The sequence below is a fragment of the Astatotilapia calliptera genome, chromosome 3, assembly GCF_964374335.1.
Source record: "Astatotilapia calliptera chromosome 3, fAstCal68.1, whole genome shotgun sequence".
Lineage (NCBI taxonomy): Eukaryota > Metazoa > Chordata > Actinopteri > Cichliformes > Cichlidae > Astatotilapia > Astatotilapia calliptera.
In genome coordinates, this window is record NC_137424.1 from 21,522,552 (window position 1) to 21,536,876 (window position 14,325).

A 14,325-nucleotide genomic window follows, 5' to 3' on the forward strand; every position below is an offset into this window, starting at 1 on the left:
AACAGGAAGATGCAGGATTTGGGCTGAAATGGGGAAATGTGGTTAGCACTAGTGCCTTAAAGCAAGAAGGTTGTAGGTTGAAGCTTGTTGGCCTTTCTGTGGAGGTTGGATGTTCTCCCACAGTCCAATGAAATGCTGCTTAGGTTCATTGGTGCTTCTAAATTGGCTGTAGGTGTGGATGTGAGAGAGTGCTTCTCTGTGTCTCTCTGTTGGCCCTGTGATGGACTGCTCACCTGTGCAGGTGGACCACGCCTCTTGCCCTATGACAGCTAGGGCACAGGCTCCAGCCCTGTGAGCCTAAGCTGAATAAACAGTTAGCAAAAATGATCCATAGAAGGCCTGAAATTCCCCAGTTAACAGTTTGGTAGATAGCTATGACATGCTAATCCCATCCAGCAGCTGTATTCTACCTGTAAGCTGATCCCTGCTGAGCCAAAGCACTTTTTCATATACAAATTACAACCTTTAATAGAAACCTATTGGTCAGCATCTTATTAGCCTGCTGTTAGCTTCATTCCACAGAAAACTGAGAGAAACTAACAGAGTTGATAAAGAATAAAGAGAAATGTGCTGATTTAAAGCCTTTGAAGTGCTTCAGATGATCTCTGTCCACTTCTGTCCACTCATTCATTCATGTAAGCTTTCTAATGCAGCTTTGATCTTCACAGTCTGCTTCATGAAACTCATTCTAACCCTGAATGTCAGAGTGTTCCTCCTTCTCTTTCCCATCATTCATGCTGGCAGTGGAAGAGATTTGGATGTTGGACTGTGTTTTGGATGATGTGTGTATGTTTGTGTTGGACTGCTGTCTGTAAAGCAAACGCACATTTGGCTTTGGATTTCAGTTTCAGACAGACTTTAAGGTGGAATGAAGAGTTGGAGAGTTTCACAGTGAATTATCCAGGGGAGGATTTTTCTTCTTCTTTGAAGGTTTGTGTCACGGCGAGTGAGGTGAGCCGTGTGGAGGAAATGAAGGAGGATCCAAATGCAGGCAGTTGTGAAGGTGTGAAGGTGGTTTATTGAACATGAAAGTAAATACAAACGGCAAAATGGAACTAGAACTAAACTATACTGGGATAAACTAAACTACAGAGCACAAACCTTAACGAGAACGACCAGAGGAGAATGATGATGGACAGCAGGGAGAACACACGGGTGAGACATGGTAGATACACAGATCAGGCAGGGTGGAATACACAGACGGACCAGCAACAACAATGACGGAAGACATGACTTAAATACACAGAGAACCACAAGGGAATTACACACAGGTGGTGGACACAGCTGGGAATAATCAACAAGACGAGACAAAGGTAAAACTGAACACACTCACATGAGACCCAGACCTTCACAATAAAACAGGAAATGAGAACACCACACCAAGACGCAGACCTGACACTGAGAGACAGACAGGAAATGACATATGAAACTAAACTCACATCGTAAACCCAGATAAACAGAAACATGGAACTCTAATAATAGAAATCATAATCATCACCATAACACGACAAGAGAACAAGAACACAATCTCTGATGAAAACTTAAATCAAAACACAATAAACTCAAAATACTGGGTCCAACGGACCCAGAACCGTGACAGTTTGAAATGTGAACATTGTTCTGCTGCAGTCAATGGACTAAACCAGAGAAGAAGAAAACAGACTTTACCATGAAGATCCTCAGTGTGGATCAGTATAATATCAGCCTGATGTCTGCAGTTTAGTGTCAGCACAAATTTCACATCATATTCATCTCAGCACAACTAAAACATGCTGACTGACCTCAGAGTTTCAAGTCCACATCCTGGACTCTCCAGGAAACCACACAGAAGCTTCACTCCTGAATCCTGCAGGTTGTAGTTGTAGCTCAGGTCCAGCTCTCTCAGATGGGAGGGGTTGGACTTCAGTGCTGCTGCCAGATAATCACAGCTGATCTTTGACAAACCACAGCCCCTCAATCTGTATAAAGAATGAAAGATGTAAGTTTATTAGACAAAGTGTGAGCTTGAAAGCATTCAGTGTTTCATCATCTGTTCAGAGCTGAAGAAGGTTCAGAATGTAGAAGTTTAGAAAATGGAAACTCCAAACAGCTGAAGCCAACAGGAAGCAGCTTCAAACAAACACAACAAGAGAAAAAACTCTGAACGTTTCACATTAAAGTCGTACATTTATCATAAAAACAGGACAAAGACCTGAAAAAGTCGTGTTTTTCCTTCCAGGAACCACAAGGCTTCACTTTTAAAGGTGAAGTGTGAAAGAAATGGACATATTTGAAGTCCAACACCTTTTTCCAGTCACATTATTAAAGCAGACAAACTATAAGCTCATTTTCATTCCAACAAGTCATCTTCTGACCTGGACTAACAACACTGGTCTCTATGTGCAGCTGGCTGTGAGAGCAGTGCTCAGGGAGCGTCTACAAAGTGCAACACTGAAAGAACATCACACACTAATTTGCTTCCAGCACTTTCACACAAACATCTACTGTCATTATTGTCACCGAACTCTGTGGATCCTTTATTGCAAATTCAAATGGGATCAAATGGTCAGACAAAAGAGGGTTATGAGGAAATATGATGAAATGTTGTGTATTAGCAGCAAGTTATTGAATCATTTTCCTCAGAAACCAAACAAAATGATTGACAAACATGTTTTTACAAACTCAGTGTTGGACTTGGATCAGCAGGATAAGCTGATGTTTAAAGGCATTTGAGTCTCACTGTATGAGAGTCCAGTTATTACTCAATATTTATGGCTGATGTTCTTTCAGTGTTGCACTTTGTAGACACTCCCTGAGCCTCACAGCCAGCTGCACATGGACCAGCTGACATTACCCAGCATTAGAGGCGGCTGTAAAAAAAATGGATTTTCCTATTTAAATGGTTTTAATTTGAATAAAGCGATGTTGATTCATTCAATCCTGAATCAATTTTTAATATAAATGTATTTTGCCAGAATCTCAGGTTAAAGCTCCTAAACGTATTTCAACAACAACCAAACAGATAAAACAGTAAATGAGAGCAGCTAAACACACAAAGATGGAAACACAGAGCGTGGATCGTTCACTCGACGGCACGTACACGGACACGCCATCGGGGCTGAAAGTGGACAGCTCACAGATCCTGAAGCTGCAGGTTTCATCTGTCTCCAACCAAAACTGAGTGAACCAGCAGCAAAAGAAGATCCAAACTACGCTTTACGTTTGATGAACATCGTCATGAATTCTCTCTGACTTTGACGTTTACTTCCTGCACAACTCTCTCTCTCTCAGTGTACTTCAAGAACAGTTTACCTTCAAAAATCTGTTTTCTGCATTATTCACTGCTTATTACGCACCAGTCTGCTGTTGTGTTCACTGCTGTCGGCCTCCCAAAACAAAGCCTCATTTCTGCTGTTCAATACTGAAGAAATTTAAACCTTTTAAAATGATGACAGATTACAAACTCTCAGCTGTGTCTGTAATCAAACCTCTGTAACTTTGCTTCCCTTCAGCAGCATCAACTCATGTTCACATGTTGATTCATGGTTTGCTTCAGTTTTTGATGGACTGCAGAATATTTTGAAGGTTATCTGCTATAAAAAGCCAGGACAGGAAAATCTGCTTCATGTGTTTCTGTTTGATCCTCAGTGACTTTGACACAAAGGCCTCTGCTGTGATGATCACACCTCTGATCAAGTCTCACAGTGTCAGCTTTGTTTTTATACATATGGATATGTGCTGATAAATGATCAGAATTATAATATTTCCCACTGTCTGCTGTGTGCCGTGACCTTTGACCTGCTAAAGACAGTCAGCTGTGGATTATTCATTGTTGTGTCTGATACTTAGAACTGTGAGGAAGAACACTACACAGTTAATCAGGGTCCCCTCTCTCTGAATCAGAAAAGGTGGGCAGGCCGCGTGTGGGCCGCGGGCCATACGTTGAGTCTCACTGTTTGAAATGTGAACATTGTTCTGCTGCAGTCAATGGACTAAACCAGAGAAGAAGAAAACAGACTTTACCATGAAGATCCTCAGTGTGGATCAGTATAATATCAGCCTGATGTCTGCAGTTTAGTGTCAGCACAACTTTCACATCATATTCATCTCAGCACAACTAAAACATGCTGACTGACCCCAGAGTTTCAAGTCCACATCCTGGACTCTCCAGGAAACCACACAGATGCTTCACTCCTGAATCATGCAGCTTGTTGTTGTTACTCAGGTCCAGCTCTCTCAGATGGGAGGGGTTGGACTTCAGCGCTGCTGCCAGATAATCACAGCTGATCTTTGACAAACCACAGCCCCTCAATCTGTATAAAGAATGAAAGATGTAAGTTTATTAGACAAAGTGTGAGCTTGAAAGCATTCAGTGTTTCATCATCTGTTCAGAGCTGAAGAAGGTTCAGAATGTAGAAGTTTAGAAAATGGAAACTCCAAACAGCTGAAGCCAACAGGAAGCAGCTTCAAACAAACACAACAAGAGAAAAAACTCTGAATGTTTCACATTAAAGTTGTACATTTCTCATAAAAACAGGACAAAGACCTGAAAAAGTCGTGTTTTTCCTTCCAGGAACCACAAGGCTTCACTTTTAAAGGTGAAGTGTGAAAGAAATGGACATATTTGAAGTCCAACACCTTTTTCCAGTCACATTATTAAAGCAGACAAACTACAAGCTCATTTTCATTCCAACAAGTCATCTTCTGACCTGGACTAACAACACTGGTCTCTATGTGCAGCTGGCTGTGAGACCAGTGCTCAGGGAGCGTCTACAAAGTGCAACACTGAAAGAACATCACACACTAATTTGCTTCCAGCACTTTCACACAAACATCTACTGTCATTATTGTCACCAAACTCTCTGGATCCTTTATTGCAAATTCAAATGGGATCAAATGGTCAAACAAAAGAGGGTTATGAGAAAATATGATTAAATGTTGTGTATTAGCAGCAAGTTATTGAATCATTTTCCTCAGAAACCAAACAAAATGATTGACAAACATGTTTTTACAAACTCAGTGTTGGACTTGGATCAGCAGGATAAGCTGATGTTTAAAGGCATTTGAGTCTCGCTGTATGAGAGTCCAGTTATTACTCAATATTTATGGCTGATGTTCTTTCAGTGTTGCACTTTGTAGACACTCCCTGAGCCTCACAGCCAGCTGCACATGGACCAGCTGACATTACCCAGCATTAGAGGCGGCTGTAAAAAATGGATTTTCCTATTTAAATGGTTTTAATTTGAATAAAGCGATGTTGATTCATTCAATCCTGAATCGATTTTTAACCCTTTAAGACCTACCATAGAACCAAGTCCGCCAGAGCTTATATTATATTTTTACATGGTGTGGTGACATTTTTGGGAGCATTTCAAGTCGCTATACATCAATACAACAATTATAGCCCAGATTTTAATAATATGTAGTCATTAAGTGCATAGTAATTACATAAATTGCAAAAAAGTGCAATAAACTACAAAAAAATATATTTATACATATACATATATTTCTAGTTAGAGAAATTTAAGAGGCTTATCCCTCAAAACTGTAAATACAAAAAAGTTGCACAAAATAGTTTCCACCACAGGAAATTTATTGTGAGTGTCTTCATAGTTTTATTTTTGAAATACACCAATTTTTATATACTGCAGGAAAAATGAAAATAAATATTATAATGCAAATTTGCAAAAAAGCAGCATATGCATCAACATAAACTATTTCCAGCAGTGCAATATGAGTCCTAAGCATCCCAGAAAAGACACAGAAAGTCATAAAGTCAAAGATAACTTTTAAAAACACCAGTATAGGCCCTGAGGCCCTGATGGTAAAAAAGAAAACTACATTTCTGCGAAAATGACGTCACTTCCAGTTTCGGGCAGGTAATGGCGGACATGCAAAAGTTCGCGCTGACTTCTATTCCAACGTAGGAAGTGTTATGAACAGCTGATGGGATCAGCAAAGCGTGTTTCTGGAATATTATGTTTTTGTTGCTGCAAGTGCTTTTTATGCAGTTTTTGCAAAGCTTTATGTGGAAGGAAAATGTGACATAGGACAAGCTGATGGCATAAGATGTAATTACAACTCCTCCGGTTCCATATGTAAAAAAAATGATTGCGCTAGCTTACGTGGTTGCAGAGCTACCGGGATTTAAAACTAGTTACGCAAAACAGAGCGTGCCCGCTCCGACCGGCTCTAAAGGGTTAATATAAATGTATTTTGCCAGAATCTCAGGTTAAAGCTCCCAAACGTATTTCAACAACAACCAAACAGATAAAACAGTAAATGAGAGCAGCTAAACACACAAAGATGGAAACACAGAGCGTGGATCGTTCACTCGACGGCACGTACACGGACACGCCGTCGGGGCTGAAAGTGGACAGCTCAAAGATCCTGAAGCTGCAGGTTTCATCTGTCTCCAACCAAAACTGACTGAACCAGCAGCAAAAGAAGATCCAAACTACGCTTTACGTTTGATGAACATCGTCATGAATTCTCTCTGACTTTGACGTTTACTTCCTGCACAGCTCTCTCTCTCAGTGTACTTCAAGAACAGTTTACCTTCAAAAATCTGTTTTCTGCATTATTCACTGCTTATTACGCACCAGTCTGCTGTTGTGTTCACTGCTGTCGGCCTCCGAAAACAAAAAACAAGGAGCACGAGAGTCCAGAACAAACCAAAAACAGGTCAACACAAAACAAGACTATTTACGAGGCCACAATAAAGTCCGGGGGTCGACCTGGAGGTCGACAACACAAGAGCCTAAACAGTTCAGGGGGCCGACCATGCACACAGCAACGGCGGCGACGGGCAAACAGTTCTGAAGGCCGACCGTGCACATGGCAATGGCGGCGATGGGCAAACAGTTCTGGAGGCCGACCGTGCACACGGCAATGGCGGCGGAGGCAAAACCAATCAGGAGGCCGACCACTTGGAAGGCAGTGGCGGCCACTGAGCAGGTCCGGAGGTCGGCCGCGATGCCAGCGGCGGCGACGAACGCTTTCCGGAGGCCGTCCCCGAAGGCCATGATGCCATCTTAGAGGCCCGGAAAACGGCCGGCAGAGGCGAGGCGGAACGGGTCGAGCTGGCTCAGACGGCGGCGTGGCAACCACAGAACCAGACGAGGCAGGACCAGACGAGGCAGGACCAGGCGTGGACGAAGACACAGAGGCAGGACCAGGCGTGGACGAAGACACGGAGGCAGGACCAGGCGTGGACGAAGACACGGAGGCAGGACCAGGCGTGGATGACGACACGGAGGCCGGACCAGGCGTGGATGACGACACGGAGGCCGGACCAGGCGTGGATGAAGACACGGAGGCCGGACCAGGCGTGGATGACGACACGGAGGCCGGACCAGGCGTGGATGAAGACGCGGAACCTGACGGCAGCGGGACGGCTGCGGAACCTGACGGCAGCGGGACGGCTGCGGACAGTGATGCTGCAGGAGGTGATGTGGATGCATGCAACGGTGTAGGAGTCACAGGGGATGATTCAGCAGATGGTAGCTGAGCAAACTTCCCCGGACCGCCAGCAGATGTGAGGATGTGCTGGCTGGGTCCTCCAGGACCCTCAGCTAACGTGGCGTGGTGATGGGTGGGCTCCTCGGACCCTCCAGCAGACGTGGCATGACGCTGGACGGGCTCCTCGGGCCCTCCAGCAGACGTGGCTTGAGGCTGGACGGGCTCCTCGGGCCATCCAGCTGACGAGGCAGGAAGCTGGCTAGATTCCCCTGAACCTCCAGCTGATGAGTCTTGGGGCTGGACGGGCTCCTCGGGGCCTCCAGCTGACGAAACAAGAGACTGGCTGGGTTCTCCAGAACCCCCAGCAGACGAAACATGAGGCTGGTTGGGTTCTCCAGGACCCCCAGCAGACGAAACATGAGGCTGGCTGGGCTCTCCCGAACCCCCAGCAGACGAGACATGAGGCTGGCTGGGCTCTCCCGAACCCCCAGCAGACGAGACATGAGGCTGGCTGGGTTCTCCCGAACCCCCAGCTGACGACACTTGAGGCTGGCTGGGTTCCTCAGGCCCTCCAGCCGACGAGGCAGGACGCTGGCTGGGTTCCCCTGAACCCCCAGCTAACATGGCTTGAGACTGGACGGGCTCCTCTGGCCCTCCAGGGAAAACAGACACTGAAGCAGCAGGTACGGAGACCTCTGCCAGTGTGGACACTGGCTGGGACTGAGCAGCACAGTGGCTAGACTCAGGTAGCAACAGTGGGATGCAGTCCTCATAGGGCTGAAAGTGTTCCCCAATACACTCAGCAGAGGACCGAGGCGGATGGGTGAACTCACTTGAACTCTCAGGGGGTGCTGAGAGCCGAGAGTGTTCTGGTGAGTTCTCCGGTGAGGCTGCTGGTGCTGGCGTCTTGACCTCTAGGGTCCAGAGTTGGCTGGTGACTGACACCCAGCCCCTGGGGAGGCCCTAGAGGGAGCAACTGTCTCTGACATGGCCAGCGTAAGAGAACCAGCAGATATTGTGGTGAAGTGTGTTCCCTGCTTTGAATGAGACAGTGAGGATGGTGGCTGAATGAGTGAGCGGGTAGGCTGCTGAACTGGTGGCAACTGAGCTACAGGTAGCGAAGTTGTAACAGGTGGTGGAGTGGCTGGCTGAACTGAGGGCAGCTGGGCTGCTGGCTCAACTGATAACTGTACTGCTAACTGTGTTACAGGCCCCACATTAACTTGTGGTGAAGGTGTGGATGGGAGAACATGGTCAGGAAGAACTGTGTCAGTGAGGTTTACAGCTTCCCCTGAATAGACCAGTGCAGATGAAAAATAGTTCCAAACGTTCTCATTCTCTGAATTCATAATGCCAGGCTCAGTAATTCCAAGCAATAGCCACAGATGAAGCAGAAAAAACACTATTATCTTCGGTGGAAGCGCAAAAAATAGTCCCAGAATAAATAGTCCTTGTATCCGACAAAGCAGAAACAGTGTCCCTCTCACTCACCACTGCCGGATGTTTACATGTCCCAACCTCCGGCTGCGGGGTGTCACGCCGACAGTGCAAACATCGCTTCTTTCTCAGAGACGGCTCCGACAGGCCGGGTAATCCCTCGTCCGACGGTTCGGACGGCACGTCCTCTGTAGAAGCGAGCAGGCGAGCGGTAGCGGCGGGGGGGTGTAGGTGAAGCTCGTGGAGAACGTAATTCTGCACGAGCGGATGCAGAGAGTCCAATAGCCAGGGATAACAGGTAATAATGGGCGATCGTGGCGATCGTGGCTCAAGAGTTGGGAGTTCGCCTTGTAATCGGAAGGTTGCCGGTTCGAGCCCCGGCTTGGACGGTCTCGGTCGTTGTGTCCTTGGGCAAGACACTTCACTCACTGCCTACTGGTGGTGGTCAGAGGGCCCGGTGGCGCCAGTGTCCGGCAGCCTCACCTCTGTCAGTGCGCCCCAGGGTGGCTGTGGCTACAATGTAGCTTGCCATCACCAGTGTGTGAATGTGTGTGTGAATGGGTGGATGACTGGATATGTAAAGCGCTTTGGGGTCCTTAGGGACTAGTAAAGCGCTATATAAATACAGGCCATTTACCATTTACCATTCAATAAGGTGCTGTAGGTCGCCTTCCACAGTGTAAAGAGACGCTTCTCCCTCATGCTCTAACAACTGGTAAATCAACTTAGAAGCGGAGGGGATAACGGCCTCCTGAAGCTCCCTGGGTGGGGTGACTACCGCTGGATCCATATCTGGCTGGTCCGTACTGTCACGGCGAATAAGATGAGCCATGTGAAAATAATAAATGAGGATCCAAGTGCAGGCAGTCGTGAGGGTGTGAAGGTGGTTTATTGAACACGAAAATATGGACAAACAGCAAATGGAGCTCGACTAAACTAGACTGGAAAACAACTAAACTACAGAGCACAAACCTTAATGAGAACGAGCAGAGGAGAATGGCGATGGACAGCAGGGAGAACACACGGGTGAGACATGGTGGTTACACAGACGGACCAGCAACTACAATGACGGAGGACACGACTTAAATACACACACAGAGAAACACGGGAATTACACACAGGTGGTGGACTCAGCTGGGAATAATCAGTAAGACGAGACAGAGGTAAAACTGAATACACTCACATGAGACGCAGACCTTCACAATAAAACATCACACGCAGGCTCGACATAGAGAGACAGACAGGAAATGACATATGAAACTAAACCCACATCTTAAACCCAGATAAACAGAAACATGGAACTCTAATAATAGACATCATAATCATCACCATAACACGACAAGAGAACAAGAACACAATCTCTGATGCACACTTAAATCAAAACACAATAAACTCAAAATACTGGGTCCAACGGACCCAGAACCGTGACACTGTCTGCTGTGTGCTGTGACCTTTGACCTGCTAAAGATAGTCAGCTGTGGATTATTCATTGTTGTGTCTGATACTTAGAACTGTGAGGAAGAACACTACACAGTTAATCAGGGTCCCCTCTCTCTGAACCAGGAAAGGTGGGCAGGCCGCGTGTGGGCCGCAGGCCATACGTTTAGTATCACTGTTTGAAATGTGAACATTGTTCTGCTGCAGTCAATGGACTAAACCTACGGTGGCCCCTAGAGACAAAGCACGTACAAATTCCAAAACACTTACAAAATCAAAAAACACATGCAAACCCCAAAACATTTACAAAATCCAAAACACATGCAAAATCCAAAACACATGCAAAATCCAAAACACGTACAAATTCCAAAACACAAAATCCAAAACACTTACAAAATCCAAAACACTTACAAACTCCAAAACACTTACAAAATCCAAAACACGTACAAAATCCAAAACACATGCAAAATCCAAAACACATGCAAACTCCAAAACACGTACAAAATCCAAAACACATGCAAAATCCAAAACATATGCAGACCCCAAAACACATGCAAACTCCAAAACACAACGGAAGTGCTCCAGGACGCTAGGGGCAGTGTTGAGCTTTTGTTACCTAGTAACTACACAAGCCAGGAAGTACCAATGATCGGATTTGGGCTGTATCCCAATTCAGGGTCTGCAGCCTTAAAGGCCGCATTTTAAGGCCGATTACATCACAGCGACATGACGAAGGCTGTCCCAATTCAAAGGCTGCTCGAAATGCAGCCCTCAAATGCGTCCTTCATTTCCCTGAATTTTAAGGATGGGTCGGTGTAGCCTTCATGGCCCAACATATCCCAGACTTCATAGTGCGGCGGTGGTGTGGATAATTTTGCCGAAAAAAACGGCGGAAGGGGAGCGGCCGAAGAGTAAACTTTCAGAAGTAAGTACTGAATATTATGTCACTTATTTATGCGCAAATATTTTTATAATGAAGAACATTAAAACATTACTGTTGGCCACATGTTGGGAAAGTTATGTGACATTAGCGATGTTTGTACTAACTTGGTTTTAAAGCCTTTACTTCAAAATACAGTGGGGCAAAAAAGTATTTAGTCAGCCACCGATTGTGCAAGTTCTCCCACTTAAAATGATGACAGAGGTCAGTAATTTGCACCAGAGGTACACTTCAACTGTGAGAGACAGAATGTGAAAAAAAAATCCATGAATCCACATGGTAGGATTTGTAAAGAATTTATTCGTAAATCAGGGTGGAAAATAAGTATTTGGTCAATAACAAAAATACAACTCAATACTTTGTAACATAACCTTTGTTGGCAATAACAGAGGTCAAACGTTTACTATAGGTCTTTACCAGGTTTGCACACACAGTAGCTGGTATTTTGGCCCATTCCTCCATGCAGATCTTCTCGAGAGCAGTGATGTTTTGGGGCTGTCGCCGAGCAACACGGACTTTCAACTCCCGCCACAGATTTTCTATGGGGTTGAGGTCTGGAGACTGGCTAGGCCACTCCAGGACTTTCAAATGCTTCTTACGGAGCCACTCCTTTGTTGCCCGGGCAGTGTGTTTTGGATCATTGTCGTGTTGGAAGACCCAGCCTCGTTTCATCTTCAAAGTTCTCACTGATGGAAGGAGGTTTTGGCTCAAAATCTCACGATACATGGCCCCATTCATTCTGTCCTTAACACGGATCAGTTGTCCTGTCCCCTTGGCAGAAAAACAGCCCCATAGCATGATGTTTCCACCCCCATGCTTCACAGTAGGTATGGTGTTCTTGGGATGCAACTCAGTATTCTTCTTCCTCCAAACACGACGAGTTGAGTTTATACCAAAAAGTTCTACTTTGGTTTCATCTGACCACATGACATTCTCCCAATCCTCTGCTGTATCATCCATGTGCTCTCTGGCAAACTTCAGACGGGCCTGGACATGCACTGGCTTCAGCAGCGGAACACGTCTGGCACTGCGGGATTTGATTCCCTGCCGTTGTAGTGTGTTACTGATGGTGACCTTTGTTACTTTGGTCCCAGCTCTCTGCAGGTCATTCACCAGGTCCCCCCGTGTGGTTCTGGGATCTTTGCTCACCGTTCTCATGATCATTTTGACCCCACGGGATGAGATCTTGCATGGAGCCCCAGATCGAGGGAGATTATCAGTGGTCTTGTATGTCTTCCATTTTCTGATGATTGCTCCCACAGTTGATTTTTTCACACCAAGCTGCTTGCCTATTGTAGATTCACTCTTCCCAGTCTGGTGCAGGTCTACAATACTTTTCCTGGTGTCCTTCGAAAGCTCTTTGGTCTTGGCCATGGCGGAGTTTGGAGTCTGACTGTTTGAGGCTGTGGACAGGTGTCTTTTATACAGATGATGAGTTCAAACAGGTGCCATTCATACAGGTAACGAGTGGGGGACAGAAAAGCTTCTTACAGAAGACGTTACAGGTCTGTGAGAGCCAGAGATTTTCCTTGTTTGAGGTGACCAAATACTTATTTTCCACCCTAATTTACGAATAAATTCTTTACAAATCCTACCATGTGGATTCATGGATTTTTTTTTCACATTCTGTCTCTCACAGTTGAAGTGTACCTCTGGTCAGCTATTGAACGGCATATACAGTGGGGCAAAAAAGTATTTAGTCAGCCACCGATTGTGCAAGTCATTTAGAAAAAAAAAAAAAAAAAAGAAGTGTACCTCTGGTGCAAATTACTGACCTCTGTCATCATTTTAAGTGGGGGAACTTGCACAATCGGTGGCTGACTAAATACTTTTTTGCCCCACTGTATATGCCGTTCAATAGCTGACCTTAATCTTACAGAGAATGTGATGATTTTATGGATAATTAAAGTCAGTCATATATCCACAACAGAAGCTGAAAGTCAGTGATGCTGCTCAGTTTGCAGTCCTGAATATCACGGCACAAGCAGGATCCACTGCACTGTTAATGTTATATTGTTATATATATATATATATTTTATTTAACCTTTATTTAACCAGGAATGTCCCGTTGAGATCAAAAACCTCTTTTTCAAGGGAGTCCTGGTCAAGAGGCAGCACATTTCCAAACAAATACATAAATAAATACATATTGCTGCCTCTGTTCGGTGGTGTCGAGCCAGAACGGACTTTAACGTGTGTTTGAACGAGCTGACGGTTCACCCGTTAAGCTGAAAGAAAGATGCTTTAATCACAGGAGTCACACATGTGTCCACTGTACCATCTGGGAACTCTTCTTGTTTACACTCGTAATAACACAAACACTAAATCCTCCTGTTTGTAGCAGTGTGTACACCTGAGACTGTCACCTGTCTCTCTGTCCTGCACTCTCTCTCTGTTTCTTTCTCTCTGATTGTGGAATAAAAGTATGAACATGTGTTTATAAGTTACACTTGTGTTTGAATCCTGCAGCTTATCACACATTTGATTTCCATGTGTGACAACTGCAAGTGTCCAGAGTGAGGACAGACTGAGGGACCCACTGCTGCACATCATCTGTGAGGCTTTGCACCCCTGATGATCCACCAGGACAAACTCAGCAGTGTGTGAGGAAGAGGAGGAGGAAGAGCCAGCAGCAGTTGACAGATGGAGAGAATAGACAGACTGTTCCCTGTTTGTGAAGGACTCCTAGAAAAGTTTAAAATAACTAATTGTCTGTCCTGAATCAGTCTTATTAGGTAATGTTCAGATAATTTTATCATTCCAGTGTTTTCAGTGTGGGAGAAAGTACTCAGAGCCTTCAAGTTACACACTATGAAAGGCAGCAACAAGTTTAATGTTCAGAAACCTAAAGTATGTATCAGCAGCAGAATGGAGCTAAAAATAAATGTTTGTTTCAGTTCTATGAAGCTTTGAGTATTTTGGATCAGTAGTACTGCTGTGTTTGTTGCATCATATTGCTGTAATTGTTTATATGCTTTATATATTCTGAGGTAAGTTGATCTATAGTGTTACATCATATTCTATAAGGATGTTATGTGTTTGTATACTTTCTGCCCAGTTTGACGCATTTA

At 45.0% G+C, this 14,325-nt stretch overlaps 1 protein-coding gene across 7 annotated transcripts in view; it reads right to left on the minus strand.

Annotated features, from left to right (window-relative positions):
* The window catches only part of LOC113015897 (NACHT, LRR and PYD domains-containing protein 12-like), a 95,868-nt gene that overhangs the window by 18,172 nt on the left and 63,371 nt on the right, over nucleotides 1–14,325 (minus strand). For 5 of the 7 annotated variants that reach the window (XM_080298308.1, XM_080298306.1, XM_080298311.1 and 2 more), the window contains 2 exons: nucleotides 4,116–4,292; nucleotides 1,782–1,958 (listed from right to left, as the gene is read on the minus strand). The exons of 1 other annotated variant lie outside the window; for it this stretch is intronic. In XM_080298308.1, the coding sequence (XP_080154434.1) occupies nucleotides 1,782–1,958; nucleotides 4,116–4,292 (354 nt within the window). The remainder of the gene's footprint in view (nucleotides 1–1,781; nucleotides 1,959–4,115; nucleotides 4,293–14,325) is intronic. One more of the 7 variants, XM_080298309.1, reaches the window with a different exon arrangement.